This window comes from Pristiophorus japonicus, chromosome 16 (assembly GCF_044704955.1).
Source record: "Pristiophorus japonicus isolate sPriJap1 chromosome 16, sPriJap1.hap1, whole genome shotgun sequence".
In the NCBI taxonomy this organism is placed as follows: Eukaryota; Metazoa; Chordata; class Chondrichthyes; family Pristiophoridae; genus Pristiophorus; species Pristiophorus japonicus.
The window spans coordinates 137,193,107-137,213,088 of NC_091992.1; the positions used below are offsets into that span (position 1 = coordinate 137,193,107).

Consider the following 19,982-nt stretch of genomic DNA (forward strand, 5'->3'; position numbering starts at 1 on the left):
CAATACTGAGGGAGTGCCGCATTGTCGGAGGGGCGGTACAGAGGGAGTGCCACACTGTCAGAGGTTCCGTCTTTCGGATGATACGTTAAACCAAAGTCCTGTCTGCTCTCTCAGGTGGATGTAAAAGATCCCATGGCACTATTTTGAAGAAGAGCAGGGGAGTTCTCCCCGGTGTCCTGGGGCCAATATTTATCCCTCAATCAACATCACAAACAGATTATCTGGTCATTATCACATTGCTATTTGTGGGAGCTTGGCTCCTGTATTTCCTACATTACAACAGTGACTACACTTCAAAAGTACTTCATTGGCTGTAAAGCGCTTTGAGAAATCCTGAGATTGTGAAAGGCGCTATATAAATGCAAGTTCTTTCACTCTTTCTCTCTCACTGTGTGTGTGTCTGTCTCCCCCTTTGAGTCCCTCCATTTCTCTGTGTGTGTTTTTTTGATCTGTGCCCTGTGTATGACTTGTTTACTGAATGTGGTCCTCAGCCAGTACTGCGAGTCAAGTGTAACGTCCTGCACTGTTAGCACTCATTATATTATCACTCTTTCTCTCTCCCTCTAGATAGCCTCACTCCGCAGGGGAGCGAGGCCGATGATGAGGTATTCACTGTCGAGTTAGAAACAGGGCCCTGTGGTCTGGGTCTGGCCTTAGTGGATGGACAGGTGAGAGCAGCACATTGCTACAAACCGTACTGTTCCCAATCTTCCAACCTAACTCTCTGTCATCTGGCTACACCCACAGTCTCAACCTCAAACCATACAGCTTTAGAACTGTACAGAGTCACTGTTTATTCAGGGTAAGGGTCACTCACTGTAACTGTATAGAGTCACTGTTTATTCAGGGTAAGGGTCACTCACTAACTGTACAGAGTCACTGTTTATTCAGGGTAAGGGTCACTCACTAACTGTACAGAGTCACTGTTTATTCAGGGTAAGGGTCACTCACTAACTGTACAGAGTCACTGTTTATTCAGGGTAAGGGTCACTCACTAACTGTACAGAGTCACTGTTTATTCAGGGTAAGGGTCACTCACTAACTGTACAGAGTCACTGTTTATTCAGGGTAAGGGTCACTCACTAACTGTACAGAGTCACTGTTTATTCAGGGTAAGGGTCACTTACTAACTGTACAGAGTCACTGTTTATTCAGGGTAAGGGTCACTCACTAACTGTACAGAGTCACTGTTTATTCAGGGTAAGGGTCACTCACTGTAACTGTACAGAGTCACTGTTTATTCAGGGTAAGGGTCACTCACTGTAACTGTACAGAGTCACTGTTTATTCAGGGTAAGGGTCACTCACTGTAACTGTACAGAGTCACTGTTTATTCAGGGTAAGGGTCACTCACTAACTGTACAGAGTCACTGTTTATTCAGGGTAAGGGTCACTCACTAACTGTACAGAGTCACTGTTTATTCAGGGTAAGGGTCACTCACTGTAACTGTACAGAGTCACTGTTTATTCAGGGTAAGGGTCACTCACTAACTGTACAGAGTCACTGTTTATTCAGGGTAAGGGTCACTCACTGTAACTGGACAGTGTTGCTGTTATTATGCATTAAATGTGCGTTAAATAATCTTCAGTTGATACCATGTTCGGCTCACTGGGTGAACTTAATTTACCTCGACAGCTGCATCTAAAAATGGGAATGAGTGGAAAATGAGGCTGTGGAATGTTTGTGGTGCGATGCGCCACTGGAAGGTGTGCTGCCCCAGACTGCTCGGCCTGCCCCTCAGTGCCGTTGGTTCTGAGCAGGATTGGCTTTAGCTGCAGATTATCCCCATCAGGTCAACCTGCCCCGTGATCTGCGCTGGTCAGGGGTTAGAGGTCAAGTGACAAATCTGACACATGTCACAAGATTGTGAGCCTGCACTCTCACCTGCTCCTCCCAACCTTACCCAGGAGGGACCCGAGGGCGGGCCCAGCTATTTACACAGGAGCCTCGAGCTGAGTTATGTTGATTTCTCCCTCCCTCCCGTATCTAGTGCCAGTCCTGAAATCTGGCCCACTGTGACAGGCTCGTTCCACAGAGCTTTGGAATGCCAGGGTGGGTGCTGGGCAGCTCAAAGTGGGGACAGGGGCACTGTGGGAGGGCAGGGGCACTGGGGAGGGCACTGGGGGTGGGCAGGGGCACTGGGGAGTGCAGGGGCACTGGGGAGGGCACTGGGGAGTGCAGGGGCACTGGGGAGGGCACTGGGGGTGGGTAGGGGCACTGGCAGTGTGGGTTCCGCTAACAACTGCAATTAACGATTACATTTCAATTCGGAAATGAGTTCCAGGTCCCAGGTCCCAGCTCTGTGTTTACACTTGCGTATCTCGGTGTGAATGGTTACAGGGACACCTCTCGCGTCCCAGGGTAACTCTGCTCTGGTGTTATGGCTCGGGGTTCAACTGAAGCTCAGCTCCTCTGCAAACAGACATTGCTCTGTGATCTCTGCGCTCCTTCAATTCTGGCCTCTTGAGCATCCCCTGATTTCCATCACTCCACCATTGGCGGCCGTGCCTTCAGCTGCCTGGGCCCCAAGCTCTGGAACTCCCTCCCAAAACCGCTCCGCCTCTCTCTCGTCCTTTAAGACACTCCTTAAAACCAACTTTTTTGACCAAGCTTTTGATTACCTGCTCTGATATCTCCTTTATGCGGCTCGGTGTTAAATATTATTTTATAATACCCCTGTGAAGCGCCTTGGGACATTTCACTACGTTAAAGGCGCTATATACAAGTTGTTGTTGATATTGGACTGTGGGTGCCATCACAGTTTTAGCTCAAACCTCTCCTGTCCCGGCCACACACACACACACACATACACTTTCTAAGAGGTCACAGGCCGGTGATGAGGAGCAAGAGCCCTGGATGATTTCCCCTCTCCATCACCCAGGGGCCCAGGGCTCGCTCCCAATGTTGCTCCAATCCAAGCACTGACCGGTGGTTGAACCTGCTTTGTGTCAAAGTGCTTCACAGGAGCGATTATCAAACAAAATTTGACACTGAGCCACATAAGGAGATATAAGTATGGGTGGCTGAAAGTTTCCTAAAGGAGGAAGGATTCTAAGAAGCATCTTAAAGGAGGAGAGAGAGGTGGAGAGAGAGGTGGAGAGGTTCAGGGAGGGAGTTCCAGAGCTTGGGGCCCAGGCAGCTGAAGGCACGGCCACCAATGGGGTAATGATTAAAATCGGGGGATCCTCAAGAGGCCAGAATTGGTGGAGTGCAGATATGTCGGGCAGGGGGGGTTGTGGGGCTGGAGGAGATACAGAGACAGGGAGGGATTTGAAAACATGGATGAGCAAACACAGTTTGTAGATACCCTCCCACCCCCTCCATTCCACGTTACTTCACCCATCCAGAGATGCCAGCATTTGGTGATACCCACTCTGCAGATGGAGGACAGAGGCCAAAGTCCGGTATTGTGGGTGGTCCAAAGGATGGGATCTTCCCACCCCAGGAATCATCCTTCTCACCGTCTCAGGAGGGAGCCTGCTCTCTGCCAACATCGCTCCACAGTCTGTTGCTAGGATACAGTGTGGGTGTCTACCCCATAACAATGGTCCCGCCAGTTTCCCCATTCCTGGCGGCTCTGTTCCTGGGCGAATAGGAAATCGAAGACCAGGCCCTCAAACCTGGCACCAAACTCATAGTCTACAGGGCTGTAGTGATACCCGCCTTCCTGTATGGCTCAGAAACATGGACCATATACAGTATACCTCAATATACCTCAAGTCGCTGGAGAAATACCACCAACGATGTCTCCACAAGATCCTGCAAATCCCCTGAGAGGACAGATGCACCAACGTTAGTGTCCTCGATCAGGCCAACATCCCCAGCATTGAAGCACTGACCACACTCGACCAGCTCCGTTGGGCAGACCACATAGTTCACATGCCCGACACGAGACTCCCAAAGCAAGCACTCTACTCGGAACTCCTACACGGCAAGTGAGCCCCAGGTGGGCAGAGGAAACGTTTCAAGGACACCCTCAAAGCCTCCCTGATAAAGTGCAACATCCCCACCGACACCTGGGAATCCCTGGCCAAAGACCGCCCTAAGTGGAGGAAGTGCATCCGGGAGGGCGCTGAGCACCTCGAGTCTCATCGCCGAGAGCATGCAGAAACCAAGCGCAGGCAGCGGAAGACAAACCAGTCCCACCCTCCCCTTCCCTCAACCACTGTCTGTCCCACCTGTGACAGAGACTGTAATTCCCATATTGGACTGTTCAGTCACCTAAGAACTCATTTTTAGAGTGGAAGCAAGTCTTCCTCGATTCCGAGGGACTGCCGATGATGATGGTGAACTAATAAACAAAAGTGTTCAAAAGACAAAAGGTAAAAACACAAATTTTGAACGCCCGGTGATTTTTCTCCTGGGTTTGCTCACAGCAAATGTCCTGAAGATTACTCATCAATTCCTGAATACTCCAGCACAATCCTTGAGGGTTTGCAACCCGTGTGTGTCAGTGTGTGAGAGTGTGTGTGTGAAAGTGTGTGAGAGAGAGAGAGAGAGTGTGTGTGAAAGTGTGTGAGAGAGAGAGAGAGTGTGTGTGAAAGTGTGTGAGAGAGAGAGAGAGAGAGAGTGTGAGTGTGTGCGTGTGAGAGAGAGAGTGTGTGTGTGTGTGTGTGTGTGAAAGTGTGAGAGAGAGAGAGAGAGAGAGAGAGAGTGTGTGTGTGTGTGAAAGTGTGAGAGAGAGAGAGAGAGAGTGTGAGTGTGTGTGTGTGAGAGAGAGAGAGTGTGTGTGTGAAAGTGTGAGAGAGAGAGAGAGTGTGAGTGTGTGTGTGTGAGAGAGAGAGAGTATGTGAGTGTGTGTGTGAGAGAGAGAGAGTGTGAGAGTGGCCGGGGCCATTGGAGGGAGCAGCGTGCGGCGGTATACCACTGCAGGGAGCAGCGCGTGGCGGTATACCACTGCAGGGAGCAGCGTGCGGCGGTATACCACTGCAGGGAGCAGCGTGGGGCGGTATACCACTGCAGGGAGCAGCGTGCGGCGGTATACCACTGCAGGGAGCAGCGTGCGGCGGTATACCACTGCAGGGAGCAGCGTGCGGCGGTATACCACTGCAGGGAGCAGCGTGCGGCGGTATACCACTGCAGGGAGCAGCGTGCGGCGGTATACCACTGCAGGGAGCAGCGTGCGGCGGTATACCACTGCAGGGAGCAGCGTGCGGCGGTATACCACTGCAGGGAGCAGCGCGCGGCGGTATACCACTGCAGGGAGCAGCGTGTGGCGGTATACCACTGCAGGGAGCAGCGCGCGGCGGTATACCACTGCAGGGAGCAGCGCGTGGCGGTATACCACTGCAGGGAGCAGCGTGCGGCGGTATACCACTGCAGGGAGCAGCGTGTGGTGGTATACCACTGCAGGGAGCAGCGTGCGGCGGTATACCACTGCAGGGAGCAGCATGCGGCGGTATACCACTGCAGGGAGCAGCGCGTGCTGCTGCAGGAGGGCGACGGCTACGAAGCCAGGTCGCTGATTGCGGTGTGGGCAGGCACAGCAGGAGGGGCGAAGGAGCGGCAAGAGTCCGTAGAGGGACGTGAGCAGGGCCCAGGAGAGGCGAGGGCCCAGGGGCAGCACGGACCACACTGCGATATGTGTGGGCACTAGGTCCGTGCAGCAGAGCTGGTCTCCAGTCATCTTGGTTAACCCTTGCCACTGGACCAAGACCTAGCTCTGCCAAGCCCCGTGTGATGTCTGGTGTGCAACGGTCACCCCACGTTAATAAAATCCACGCACGGTCATCTTCCACCCTTCAACATGTAGTTCGGGATCCGGAATATTAGGTCCTTCATTAAAACACCTGTGAACTCATCCCTTTTTGCCGTGGAAGCAAGTCATCCTCTCTTCAAGGGACCACCTATGATGATGATGACTGTGAGAGTGAGAGAGAGCGAGAGAGCGTCAAAGAGTGTGTATCAGATAGCTGCAATGTTGCAGAAGACAATGGCTCTTTAATTAATGAAGAGAGGCGATAATGAGATCAGTTGTGGGAGTCTTTGTTCTGGGAATAATAGTCCGAGGGAGAGCTGGATTCACTGTCAGATTATCCTGGGCCAAGGTCTGGGTGAATGCTGTCTGACCTACGCTGTAAACAGCACCAAAGTACTGACCACACTTGACCAGCTCCGCTGGGCAGACCACATTGTCCGCATGCCTGACACGAGACTCCCAAAGCAAGCACTCTACTAGGAACACATACACGGCAAGCGAGCCCCAGGTGGGCAGAGGAAACGTTTCAAGGACACCCTCAAAGCCTCCCTGATAAAGTGCAACATCCCCATCAACACCTGGGAGTCCCTGGCCAAAGACCACCCTAAGTGGAGGAAGTGCATCCGGGAGGGCACTGAGCACCTCGAGTCTCATCGCCGAGAGCATGCAGAAACCAAGCGCAGGCAGCGGAAGGAGCGTGCGGCAAACCAGTCCCACCCTCCCCTTCCCTCAACCACTGTCTGTCCCACCTGTGATAGGGTCTGTAATTCCTGTATTGGACTGTACAGTCACTCTCCCCCACCCCCGCCATTCAGTCGCTGAAACCCCCGTGTGGAATGTTGTGTGCCGGAGATGGGGGTCGTTCTCTCCCACTGGGGGTCATTAAAAGGTTGCTATGCTGAGGTGAGCTTCTACAAATCGGCCCAGGATTCCCGGAGCCGCCACTGATCTGCCCAGCAGCGATTTGCAACGGAGATCGAGCGGGGGGGGGGGGGGTGGGCGGGGGGCATCTCAGCTTCAATTCTGGTCTGTGTTTCTGAAAGAAAGACTTGCATTTATATAGCACCTTTCACAACCTCAGGAAGTCCCAAAGCGCTTTACAACCAATGAAGTACTTTTTGAGGTGTAGTCACTGTAGCAATGTAGGAAACACTGCAGCCTCTGCACAAAGCAAGATCCCACACACAGCTGTTTAATTATGACCAGAGAATCTGTTTGTGATGTTGGTTGAGTGAGGAATATTGGCCCCAGGACACCGGGGAGAACTCCCCTGCTCTTCTTCGAGTAATGTTTTACATCCACCCGAGAGAGCAGACGGGAACTCGGTTTAACATATTTTCTGAAAGACGGCACCCCTGCCATTGCCACATTCCGCTGGTCACTGACACTGAACCCGGGGTCAGTGGGGCCGGGGTCAGTGGGACTGGGGTCAGTGGGTCAGGGGTCAGTGGGACCGGGGTCAGTGGGGCCGGGGTCAGTGGGACCTGGGTCAGTGGGACTGGGGTCAGTAGGGCCTGAGTCAGTGGGACCGGGGTCAGTGGGACCGGGGTCAGTGGGACCGGGGTCAGTGGGACCTGGGTCAGTGGGACTGGGGTCAGTGGGTCAGGGGTCAGTGGGACCGGGGTCAGTGGGACCGGGGTCAGTGGGGCCGGGGTCAGTGGGACCTGGGTCAGTGGGACTGGGGTCAGTAGGGCCTGAGTCAGTGGGACCGGGGTCAGTGGGTCAGGGGTCAGTAGGGCCTGGGTCAGTGGGTCAGGGGTCAGTGGGTCAGGGGTCAGTGGGACCGGGGTCAGTGGGGCCGGGGTCAGTGGGACCTGGGTCAGTGGGACTGGGGTCAGTAGGGCCTGAGTCAGTGGGACCGGGGTCAGTGGGACCGGGGTCAGTAGGGCCTGGGTCAGTGGGACCGGGGTCAGTGGGTCAGGGGTCAGTGGGACCGGGGTCAGTGGGGCCTGGGTCAGTGGGGCCTGGGTCAGTGGGGCCTGGGGTCAGTGGGACCGGGGTCAGTGGGACCGGGGTCAGTGGGGTCTGGGTCAGTGGGGCCTGGGTCAGTGGGACCGGGGTCAGTGGGGTCTGGGTCAGTGGGGTCTGGGTCAGTGGGACCGGGGTCAGTGGGGTCTGGGTCAGTAGGGCCGGGGTCAGTGGGACTGGGGTCAGTGGAGCCTGTGTCAGTGGGACCGGGGTCAGTGGGGCCTGGGTCAGTGGGACCGGGGTCAGTGGGGTCTGGGTCAGTGGGGTCTGGGTCAGTGGGGCCTGGGTCAGTGAGGTCTGGGTCAGTAGGGCCGGGGTCAGTAGGGTCTGGGTCAGTGGGACTGGGGTCAGTGGGACTGGGGTCAGTGGGGTCTGGGTCAGTGGGACTGGGGTCAGTGGGGTCTGGGTCAGTGGGACTGGGGTCAGTGGGACTGGGGTCAGTGGGGCCTGGGTCAGTGGGACCGGGGTCAGTGGGGCCGGGGTCAGTAGGGTCTGGGTCAGTGGGGTCTGGGTCAGTGGGACTGGGGTCAGTGGGACCGGGGTCAGTGGGGTCTGGGTCAGTGGGACTGGGGTCAGTGGGACCGGGGTCAGTGGGACTGTGGTCAGTGGGACTGGGGTCAGTGGGGTCTGGGTCAGTGGGACCGGGGTCAGTAGGGACTGGGGTCAGTGGGACTGGGGTCAGTGGGACTGGGGTCAGTGGGACCGGGGTCAGTAGGGTCTGGGTCAGTGGGACTGGGGTCAGTGGGGTCTGGGTCAGTGGGGTCTGGGTCAGTGGGACTGGGGTCAGTGGGACTGGGGTCAGTGGGGTCTGGGTCAGTGGGACCGGGGTCAGTGGGACCGGGGTCAGTGGGACCGGGGTCAGTAGGACCAGGGTCAGTAGGGCCTGGGTCAGTGGGACTGGGGTCAGTGGGACCGGGGTCAGTGGGACTGGGGTCAGTGGGACCGGGGTCAGTAGGGCCTGGGTCAGTGGGACCGGGGTCAGTGGGACCGGGGTCAGTGGGGTCTGGGTCAGTGGGACTGGGGTCAGTGGGGTCTGGGTCAGTGGGACTGGGGTCAGTGGGACCGGGGTCAGTGGGGTCTGGGTCAGTGGGACTGGGGTCAGTGGGGTCTGGGTCAGTGGGGTCTGGGTCAGTGGGACCGGGGTCAGTGGGACTGGGGTCAGTGGGGTCTGGGTCAGTGGGACCGGGGTCAGTGGGACCGGGGTCAGTAGGACCGGGGTCAGTGGGACCCGGGGCAGTGGGACCGGGGTCAGTAGGGCCTGGGTCAGTGGGACCGGGGTCAGTAGGGCCTGGGTCAGTGGGACTGGGGTCAGTGGGACCGGGGTCAGTAGGGCCTGGGTCAGTGGGGCCTGGGGTCAGTGGGACCGGGGTCAGTGGGGCCTGGGTCAGTGGGACCGGGGTCAGTGCGACCGGGGTCAGTGGGGCCTGGGTCAGTGGGGCCTGGGTCAGTGGGGCCGGGGTCAGTGGGGCCTGGGTCAGTGGGGCCTGGGTCAGTGGGACCGGGGTCAGTGGGACCGGGGTCAGTGGGACCGGGGTCAGTGGGGCCTGGGTCAGTGGGGCCTGGGTCAGTGGGACCGGGGTCAGTGGGACCGGGGTCAGTGGGACCGGGGTCAGTGGGGCCTGGGTCAGTGGGGCCTGGGTCAGTGGGGCCTGGGTCAGTGGGACCGGGGTCAGTGGGACCGGGGTCAGTGGGACCGGGGTCAGTGGGACCGGGGTCAGTGGGACCGGGGTCAGTGGGGCCTGGGTCAGTGGGACCGGGGTCAGTGGGACCGGGGTCAGTGGGGCCTGGGTCAGTGGGGCCTGGGTCAGTGGGGCCTGGTGGGGCCTGGGTCAGTGGGGCCTGGGTCAGTGGGGCCTGGGTCAGTGGGACCGGGGTCAGTGGGGCCTGGGTCAGTGGGACCGGGGTCAGTGGGGCCTGGGTCAGTGGGGCCTGGGTCAGTGGGACTGGGGTCAGTGGGACCGGGGTCAGTGGGACCGGGGTCAGTGGGACCGGGGTCAGTGGGACCGGGGTCAGTGGGGCCTGGGTCAGTGGGGCCTGGGTCAGTGGGGCCTGGGTCAGTGGGACCGGGGTCAGTGGGACCGGGGTCAGTGGGGCCTGGGTCAGTGGGGCCTGGGTCAGTGGGACCGGGGTCAGTGGGGCCTGGGTCAGTGGGACCGGGAACAGTGGGACCGGGGTCAGTGGGACCGGGGTCAGTGGGACCGGGGTCAGTGGGGCCTGGGTCAGTGGGACCGGGGTCAGTGGGACCGGGGTCAGTGGGGCCTGGGTCAGTGGGGCCATGGTCAGTGGGGCCGGGGTCAGTGGGGCCGGGGTCAGTGGGGCCGGGGTCAGTGGGACCGGGGTCAGTGGGACCGGGGTCAGTGGGGCCTGGGTCAGTGGGACCGGGGTCAGTGGGACCGGGGTCAGTGGGGCCTGGGTCAGTGGGCCCTGGGTCAGTGGGGCCTGGGTCAGTGGGGCCTGGGTCAGTGGGGCCTGGGTCAGTGGGACCGGGGTCAGTGGGACCGGGGTCAGTGGGACCGGGGTCAGTGGGACCGGGGTCAGTGGGACCGGGGTCAGTGGGGCCTGGGTCAGTGGGGCCTGGGTCAGTGGGGCCTGGGTCAGTGGGACCGGGGTCAGTGGGGCCTGGGTCAGTGGGGCCTGGGTCAGTGGGGCCGGGGTCAGTGGGACCGGGGTCAGTGGGACCGGGGTCAGTGGGACCGGGGTCAGTGGGACCGGGGTCAGTGGGCCCTGGGTCAGTGGGGCCTGGGTCAGTGGGGCCTGGGTCAGTGGGACCGGGGTCAGTGGGGCCGGGGTCAGTGGGACCGGGGTCAGTGGGACCGGGGTCAGTGGGACCGGGGTCAGTGGGGCCTGGGTCAGTGGGACCGGGGTCAGTGGGACCGGGGTCAGTAGGGCCTGGGTCAGTGGGACCGGGGTCAGTGGGACCGGGGTCAGTGGGACCGGGGTCAGTAGGGCCTGGGTCAGTGGGACCGGGGTCAGTGGGACCGGGGTCAGTGGGACCGGGGTCAGTGGGGCCGGGGTCAGTGGGACCGGGGTCAGTGGGACCGGGGTCAGTGGGGCCTGGGTCAGTGGGGCCTGGGTCAGTGGGGCCTGGGCAGCCGGGTCGGGGGTAAGGAAGAGCAGCTGGAATGTGCTGTGTGGGGAGGGAGTGAGTCACATCTTCCTGTCAGGCCGAACGTATTCAACACAAACCTTGGCTTGTGAGCAGAGCTTTCCGCCCTGAATTGGAGGAAGTTGTTACCCTGGCAACGCACAGAATTGGAGTTTTGTTGCTGGAATCTGGCGGAATCGCTTCCTCCTGCTGATTTATAAACTGCCTCGTAAGTGAGAGTGTCAGAGCACAGCCTGGGGCCCTGTGGAGTGGCTGCTGGGGGCCGCGGGGTGTGGGTCCACTGAGATCGTAGTGAACGGGGGCCAGCGCTGGGCCCAATAAACACGCAGCTCCTGGGCAAAGTCCCCTCGCCCTTGACCACCTGACATGCGTTTGATAAGTGATTGGTCCTTAACGGGGCCACAGGAGAAAGACGAGAGTAAGCTTAAAAATACAGCTTGTGCCGTCCCGGGGAGTGTGGGTCCGTCCCGGGGAGTGTGGGTCCGTCCCGGGGAGTGTGGGTCCGTCCCGGGGAGTGTGGGTCCGTCCCGGGGAGTGTGGGTCCGTCCCGGGGAATGTAGGTCCGTCAGTCCGTCCCGGGGAGTGTGGGTCCGTCCCGGGGAGTGTGGGTCCGTCCCGGGGAGTGTGGGTCCGTCCCGGGGAGTGTCGGTCCGTCAGTCCGTCCCGGGGAGTGTGGGTCCGTCCCGGGGAGTGTGGGTCCGTCAGTCCGTCCCGGGGAGTGTGGGTCCGTCCCGGGGAGTGTGGGTCCGTCCCGGGGAGTGTCGGTCCGTCAGTCCGTCCCGGGGAGTGTGGGTCCGTCCCGGGGAGTGTGGGTCCGTCAGTCCGTCCCGGGGAGTGTGGGTCCGTCCCGGGGAGTATGGGTCCGTCCCGGGGAGTGTCGGTCCGTCGGTCCGTCCCGGGGAGTGTGGGTCCGTCGGTCCGTCCCGGGGAGTATGGGTCCGTCCCGGGGAGTGTCGGTCCGTCCCGGGGAGTGTCGGTCCGTCGGTCCGTCCCGGGGAGTGTGGGTCCGTCCCGGGGAGTGTCGGTCCGTCGGTCCGTCCCGGGGAGTGTCGGTCCGTCCCGGGGAGTGTCGGTCCGTCGGTCCGTCCCGGGGAGTGTGGGTCCGTCGGTCCGTCCCGGGGAGTGTCGGTCCGTCCCGGGGAGTGTCGGTCCGTCGGTCCGTCGGTCCGTCCCGGGGAGTGTCGGTCCGTCCCGGGGAGTGTCGGTCCGTCCCGGGGAGTGTCGGTCCGTCCCGGGGAGTGTCGGTCCGTCGGTCCGTCCCGGGGAGTGTCGGTCCGTCCCGGGGAGTGTCGGTCCGTCCCGGGGAGTGTCGGTCCGTCCCGGGGAGTGTCGGTCCGTCCCGGGGAGTGTCGGTCCGTCGGTCCGTCCCGGGGAGTGTGGGTCCGTCCCGGGGAGTGTGGGTCCGTCCCGGGGAGTGTGGGTCCGTCCCGGGGAGTGTCGGTCCGTCACGGGGAGTATCCGATGAATGAAACAGCTTGTTTATGGAGATGAATTACCTTTTTTAATCTTTGCTGGGTTGTGGGCGTCGCTGGCAAGGCCGGCATTTATTGCCCATCCGTAATGGCCCGTCGAGAAGGTGGAGGTGAGCCGCCTTCTTGAACCGCTGCAGTCCGTGTGGTGAAGGTGCTCCCACAGTGCTGTTAGGGAGGGAGTTCCAGGATTGTGACCCAGCGACGATGAAGGAATGGCGATATATTTCCAGGTCAGGATTGTGTTCCCATGCGCCTGCTGCCCTGGCCCTTCGAGGTGGTGGGTTTGGGAAATGCTGCCGAATCTGAGAAATATCTCAGTTTGGGACCTGAACTCTCCATTTTCTTTCTCCTCCCAGAGAACTCGGTTAAGTATGAGTGGGATTTACATTAAGTCGCTGGTCCCTGACTCGCCCGCCGCTGCCTGTGGAAAGCTGAAGCTGGGAGATCGGATCCTGGCCGTCAATGGGAGCAGCCTGGTTGGGCTGGATTACCAGAGGTTAGCGGTTCAGGAAATGGTGGACTGGGGTCGGAGGGCGCCGGGGCTGGGGTCGGAGGACGCCGGGGCTGGGGTCGGAGGGCGCCGGGGCTGGGGTCGGAGGGCGCCGGGGCTGGGGTCGGAGGGCGCCGGGGCTGGGGTCGGAGGGCGCCGGGGCTGGGGTCGGAGGGCGCCGGGGCTGGGGTCGGAGGGCGCCGGGGCTGGGGTCGGAGGGCGCCGGGGCTAGGGTCGGAGGGCGCCGGGGCTGGGGTCGGAGGGCGCCGGGGCTGGGGTCGGAGGGCGCCGGGGCTGGGGTCGGAGGGCGCCGGGGCTGGGGTCGGAGGGCGCCGGGGCTGGGGTCGGAGGGCGCCGGGGCTGGGGTCGGAGGGCGCCGGGGCTGGGGTCGGAGGGCGCCGGGGCTGGGGCCGGAGGGCGCCGGGGCTGGGGCCGGAGGGCGCCGGGGCTGGGGCCGGAGGGCGCCGGGGCTGGGGCCGGAGGGCGCCGGGGCTGGGGCCGGAGGGCGCCGGGGCTGGGGCCGGAGGGCGCCGGGCTGGGGACGGAGGGCGCCGGGCTGGGGCTCTGAGGACAAGATTGAGCTTTGCTGTGATGCCCCCTATGTTCGAATAGTCAGCTGATGGTCTGCAGTTGCGCTTGGAGAAAGGCTTCATGGAAGAATTACTAGGACATATGGATTAGTTCCCTGGAACAAAATGAATAGATCACACTCATATCAAACTGATGTTCTCTGCATTGCACCTGATCCCAACTAAAATATCAGTGTTTGATGGGACAGTGTAGAGGAAGCTTTACTCTGTATCTATCCCATGCTGTACCTGTCCAAGAAGTGTTTGATGTGACAGTGTAAACATAGATACATAGAAAATAGGTGCAGGAGTAGGCCATTTGGCCCTTCGAGCCTGCACCACCATTCAATAAGATCATGGCTGATCATTCCCTCAGTACCCCTTTCCTGCTTTCTCTCCATACCCCTTGATCCCCTTAGCCGTAAGGGCCATATCTAACTCCCTCTTGAATATATCCAATCAACTGGCATCAACAACTCTCTGCGGCAGGGAATTCCACAGGTTAACAACTCTCTGAGTAAAAGAAGTTTCTCCTCATCTCAGTCCTAAATGGCTTACCCTTATCCTAAGACTGTGTCCCCTGGTTCTGGACTTCCCCAACATCGGGAACATTCTTCCCGCATCTAACCTGTCCAGTCCCGTCAGAATCTTATACGTTTCGATGAGATCCCCTCTCATCCTTCTAAACTCCAGTGAATAAAGGCCCAGTTGATCCAGTCTCTCCTCATATGTCAGTCCAGCCATCCCTGGAATCAGTCTGGTGAACCTTCGCTGCCCTCCCTCAATAGCAAAAACATCCTTCCTCAGATTAGGAGACCAAAACTGAACACAATATTCCAGGTGAGGCCTCACCAAGGCCCTGTACAACTGCAGTAAGACCTCCCTGCTCCTATACTCAAATCCCCTAGCTATGAAGGCCAACATACCATTTGCCTTCTTCACCGCCTGCTGTACCTGCATGCCAATCTTCAATGACTGATGAACCATGACACCCAGGTCTCATTGCACCTCCCCTTTTCCTAATCTGCCGCCATTCAGATAATATTCTGCCTTCGTGTTTTTGCCCCCAAAATGGATAACCTCACATTTATCCACATTATACTGCATCTGCCATGCAGTTGCCCACTCACCTAACCTGTCCAAGTCACCCTGCAGCCTCTTAGCGTCCTCCTCACAGCTCACACCGCCACCCAGTTTAGTGTCATCTGCAAACTTGGAGATATTACATTCAATTCCTTCATCTAAATCATTAATTTATATTGTAAATAGCTGGGGTCCCAGCACTGAGCCCTGCGGCACTCCACTAGTCACTGCCTGCCATTCTGAAAAGGACCCGTTTATCCCGACTCTCTGCTTCCTGTCTGCCAACCAGTTCTCTATCCACGTCAGTACATTACCCCCAAACCATGTGCTTTAATTTTGCACACCAATCTCTTGTGCAGGACTTTGTCAAAAGCCTTTTGAAAGTCCAAATACACCACATCCACTGGTTCTCCCTTGTCCACTCTACTAGTTACATCCTCAAAAAATTCCAGAAGATTCGTCAAACATGATTTCCCTTTCATAAATCCATGCTGACTTAGACCGATCCTGTCACTGCTTTCCAAATGCGCTGCTATTTTATCCTTAATGATTAATTCCAACATTTTCCCCACTACTGATGTCAGGCTAACCGGTTTATAATTACCCGTTTTCTCTCTCTCTCCTTTTTTAAAAAGTGGTGTTACATTAGCTACCCTCCAGTCCATAGGAACTGATCCAGAGTCGATAGACTGTTGGAAAATGATCACCAATGCATCCACTATTTTGAGGGCCACTTCCTTAAGCACTCTGGGATGCAGACTATCAGGCCCCTGGGATTTATCGGCCTTCAATCCCATCAATTTCCCTAACACAATTTTCCGCCTAATAAGGATTTCCTTTAGTTCCTCCTCCTCACTGGACCCAGTGTCCTCTCGTACATTCGGAAGGTTATTTGTGTCTTCCTTCATGAAGACAGAACCGAAGTATTTGTTCAATTGGTCTGCCATTTCTTTGTTCCCCCATTATAAATTCACCTGAATCCGACTGCAAGGGACCTACGTTTGACTGCAGAGGGAGCTTTACTTTGTATGTAACCCCGTGCTGTACCTGCCCTGGGAGTGTTTGATGGGACAGTGTAGAGGGAGCTTTACTCTGTATCTAACCCATGCTGTACCTGTCCTGGGAGTGTTTGATGGGACAGTGTAGAAACATAGAAAATAGGTGCAGGAATAGGCCATTCGGCCCTTCTAGCCTGCACCGCCATTCAATAAGTTCATGGCTGAACATGCAACTTCAGTACCCCATTCCTGCTTTCTCGCCATACCCCTTGATCCCCCGAGTAGTAAGGACTACATCTAACTCCTTTTTGAATATATTTAGTGAATTGGCCTCAACAACTTTCTGTGGTAGAGAATTTCACAGGTTCACCACTCTCTGGGTGAAGAAGTTTCTCCTCATCTCGGTCCTAAATGGCTTACCCCTTATCCTTAGACTGTGACCCCTGGTTCTGGACTACCCCAACATTGGGAGCATTCTTCCTGAATCTAACCTGTCTAAACCCGTCAGAATTTTAAACGTTTCTATGAGATCCCCTCTCATCCTTCTAAACTCCAGTGAATAAAGGCCCAGTTGATCCAATCTCTCCTCGTATGGCAGTCCGCCATCCCGGGAATCAGTCTGGTGAACCTTCGCTGCACTCTCTCAATAGCAAGAATGTCCTTCCTCAGATTAGGAGACCAAAACTGTACACAATACTCCAGGTGTGGCCTCACCAAGGCCCTGTACAACTGTAGTAACACCTCCCTGCCCCTGTACTCAAATCCCCTCGCTATGAAGGCCAACATGCCATTTGCTTTCTTAACCGCCTGCTGTACCTGCATGCCAACCTTCAATGACTGATGTACCATGACACCCAGGTCTCGTTGCACCTCCCCTTTTCCTAATCTGTCACCATTCAGATAATAGTCTGTCTCTCTGTTTTTACCACCAAAGTGGATAACCTCACATTTATCCACATTATACTTCATCTGCCATGCATTTGCCCACTCACCTAACCTATCCAAGTCGCTCTGCAGCCTCATAGCATCCTCCTCGCAGCTCACACTGCCACCCAAAAGAGGGAGCTTTACTCTGTATCTAACCCCGTGCTGTACCTGCCCTGGGGAGTGTGTACTCTCTGGTGAAATAAGAACATAAGAAATAGGAGCAGGAGTCGGCCATACGGCCCCTCGAGCCTGCTCCGCCATTCAATAAGATCATGGCTGATCTGATCATGGACTCAGCTCCACTTCCCCGCCCGCTCCCCATAACCCCTTATCGTTTAAGAAACTATTTCTGTCTTAAATTTATTCAATGTCCCAGCTTCCACAGCTCTCTGGGGCAGAGAATTCCACAGATTTACAACCCTCAGAGAAGAAATTTCTCCTCATCTCAGTTTTAAATGGGTGGCCCCTTATTCTAAGACCATGCCCCTACTTCTAATCTCCCCCATCAGTGGAAAGATCCTCTCTGCATCCACCTTGTCAAGCCCCCTCATAATCGTATACGTTTCAATAAGATCACCTCTCATTCTTCTGAATTCCAATGAGTAGAGGCCCAACCTACTCAACCTTTCCTCATAAGTAAACCCTCTCATCCCCAGAATCAACCGAGTGAACCTTCTCTGAACTGCCTCCAAAGCAAGTATATCCTTTCGTAAATATGGAAACCAAACCTGCACGCAGTACTCCAGGTGTGGTCTCACCATTACTCTGTATAGCTGTAGCAAGACTTCCCCGCTTTTATACTCCATCCCCTTTGCAATAAAGGCCAAGATACCATTGGCCTTCCTGATCACTTGCTGTACCTGCATACTAACCTTTTGTGTTTCATGCACAAGTACCCCCAGGTCCCGCTGTACTGCAGCACTTTGCAATCTTTCTCCATTTAAATAATAACTTGCACTTTGATGTTTTTCTGCCAAAGTGGATAACCTCACACTTTCCAACATTATACTCCATCTGCCAAATGTTTGCCCACTCACTTAGCCTGTCTCTGTCCCTTTGCAGATTTTTTGTGTCCTCCTCACCTGCTAACACTCTTGTGCTCGTATATCAGAATGGCCACAACTTGTGAAAGCGATGACCCAGGACAGGAGAGGCCCAACCCGGGTAAAGGCAGATTGCGGGAATTGTGGAGTGAGGGCACTGATTGAATCAGTCCCTTTCATTCAATTTGTTTTTCTTTCCTTTTCAATTCAGTGGCCGTGAGCTGATCCGATCGTCAGGGAACAAGCTGTGGCTCCTGGTGGCGAAGTCCGATTCACAGGCGGCAATGAAAGTGTTAACGCCGAGTGGCTAGCCTGAGCAGGAGGGGAGAGGTGAAAGGTGAAAGGTTATACCCAGTGAGGCGGCCCTGGGCAGAGTGAGAGCACACACCCTGACTGCCCAGAGCTCTCTATATATTTCTATTATTTAATTGGGTGAGGGGCCAGAGTGTGGGCTCCCAGTCCCGGCACACTGTGTCCAGGAGCACAGACCCGGAGAGAGCATTCCCAGTTCCTGGTCTCACGGTGAGAGCGATTCCCGGCCAGAGGAGCGGCTGATATTCCGCGGGCCTTGCGATAGTCACCGCCCCACCCCGTGTGTGATGTCCAATGGGTCGCGGTTATCGCAAACCGAGTGGCATTGGTTTCCACCGGCAACCGCACAGCTCTGCCCCACGGCATCCATTACCCCCCCCCCCCCCACCGGGGCTCCCATCTCCCCCCCCCCCCCCCAACAGGGCTGCCATTCCCCCCCCCCTCAGGCTCCCATCCCCCGGGCTCCCCCCCCCGGGCTCCCATCCCCCCCCCCAGGGCTGCCATACCCCCCCCCCTCAGGCTTCCATCCCCCCCCCCCCCCTCAGGCTCCCATCCCCCAGGCTCCCCCCCCGGGCTCCCATCCCCCCCCAGGGCTGCCATACCCCCCCCCCCCTCAGGCTCCCATCCCCTCCCCCCCCGGGCTCCCATCCCCTCCGAGGGAGGCAGAGGTTGTGCCGATCGCAGTGGGCATGGAGCCAGGGCCCGTGGGTTGCTGTCGGCTGGTTTGGAAACTGCTGCCCCGAGACTGTTGCTGTCGGAACTTCAGCCATTTTACATTGACGTTTATATTGCTTCGTTTCAAACCTTTGCTACTGACAGTTGTTGTTGTTGTTGTTGTTGTTGTTGTTTAACACGGACACAGAATCCGGAAAAACCCCAACCCCCTCCCTGCACTTAAACAATAAAATATTATTGACCAGTTACTGGCATTCTGACACTCCATCCCCACCAGATCCTGTGTATAAACCGCACCCCCCGCAGGTACAAACCACAACCACGTGTGTATAAACCACACCCCCCGCAGGTACAAACCACAACCACGTGTGTATAAACCACACCCCCCGCAGGTACAAACCACAACCACGTGTACAAACCACACCCCATGTGGTGTATAGGGGTGCGGTTAATAATGGGAAACAGGGAAATGACAGAGACTTTGAACAAATATTTAGAATCTGTCTTCACGGTAGAAGACACTAAAAGTATCCCAATTAACTTCTTCATAGAGTGCAGGATATTTTACACCCACCTGAGAGAGCAGATGGGGCCTCAGTTTAACGTCTCATCTGAAAGACGGCACCTCCGACAGTGCGGCACTCCCTCAGTACTGCCCCTCCGACACTCCCTCGGTACTGCCCCTCCGACAGTGCGGCGCTCCCTCAGTACTGCCCCTCCGACAGTGAGACACTCCCTCAGTACTGCCCCTCCGACAGTGAGACACTCCCTCAGTACTGCCCCTCCGACAGTGAGACACTCCCTCAGTACTGCCCCTCCGACAGTGAGACACTCCCTCAGTACTGCCCCTCCGACAGTGAGACACTCCCTCAGTACTCCCCCTCCGACAGTGAGACACTCCCTCAGTACTGCCCCTCCGACAGTGAGACACTCCCTCAGTACTGCCCCTCCGACAGTGAGACACTCCCTCAGTACTGCCCCTCCGACAGTGAGACACTCCCTCAGTACTGCCCCTCCGACAGTGAGACACTCCCTCAGTACTGCCCCTCCGACAGTGAGACACTCCCTCAGTACTGCCCCTCCGACAGTGAGACACTCCCTCAGCACTGCCCCTCCGACAGTGAGACACTCCCTCAGTACTGCCCCTCCGACAGTGAGACACTCCCTCAGTACTGCCCCTCCGACAGTCGGCTCTCCTCAGTACTGCCCCTCTGACAGTGAGACACTCCCTCAGTACTGCCCCTCCGACACTCCCTCAGTACTGCCCCTCCGACAGTCGGCTCTCCTCAGTACTGCCCCTCCGACAGTGAGACACTCCCTCAGTACTGCCCTTCCGACAGTGAGACACTCCCTCAGTACTGCCCCTCCGACAGTGAGACACTCCCTCAGTACTGCCCCTCCGACAGTGAGACACTCCCTCAGTACTGCCCCTCCGACAGTGAGACACTCCCTCAGTGCTGCACTACCTGGTCGGCCTGGATTTTGTGCTCACGTCCCTGGAGTGGGACTATGAACCCACGACCTCTGACACAGAGGCGAGAGAGATACGAATGAGCACTTGCCTGACACCAAGTTTGAGGAAAAGGGTCATTGCTCAGCACAAAGTTCCAGTGTCGCACTGCTGCCACCTGGTGGCGAATT

At 57.4% G+C, this 19,982-nt stretch overlaps 1 protein-coding gene across 1 annotated transcript in view; it reads left to right on the forward strand.

Annotated features, from left to right (window-relative positions):
- Positions 1-18,589, forward strand: part of LOC139226235 (ras-associating and dilute domain-containing protein-like) — a 45,772-nt gene extending 27,183 nt beyond the window's left edge. The window contains exons 4-6 of the mRNA XM_070856857.1: positions 568-668; positions 12,601-12,740; positions 17,566-18,589. Of these exons, the coding sequence (XP_070712958.1) occupies positions 568-668; positions 12,601-12,740; positions 17,566-17,665 (341 nt within the window). The 3' untranslated portion in view covers positions 17,666-18,589. The remainder of the gene's footprint in view (positions 1-567; positions 669-12,600; positions 12,741-17,565) is intronic.
- Positions 18,590-19,982: the final 1,393 nt, after the last annotated feature.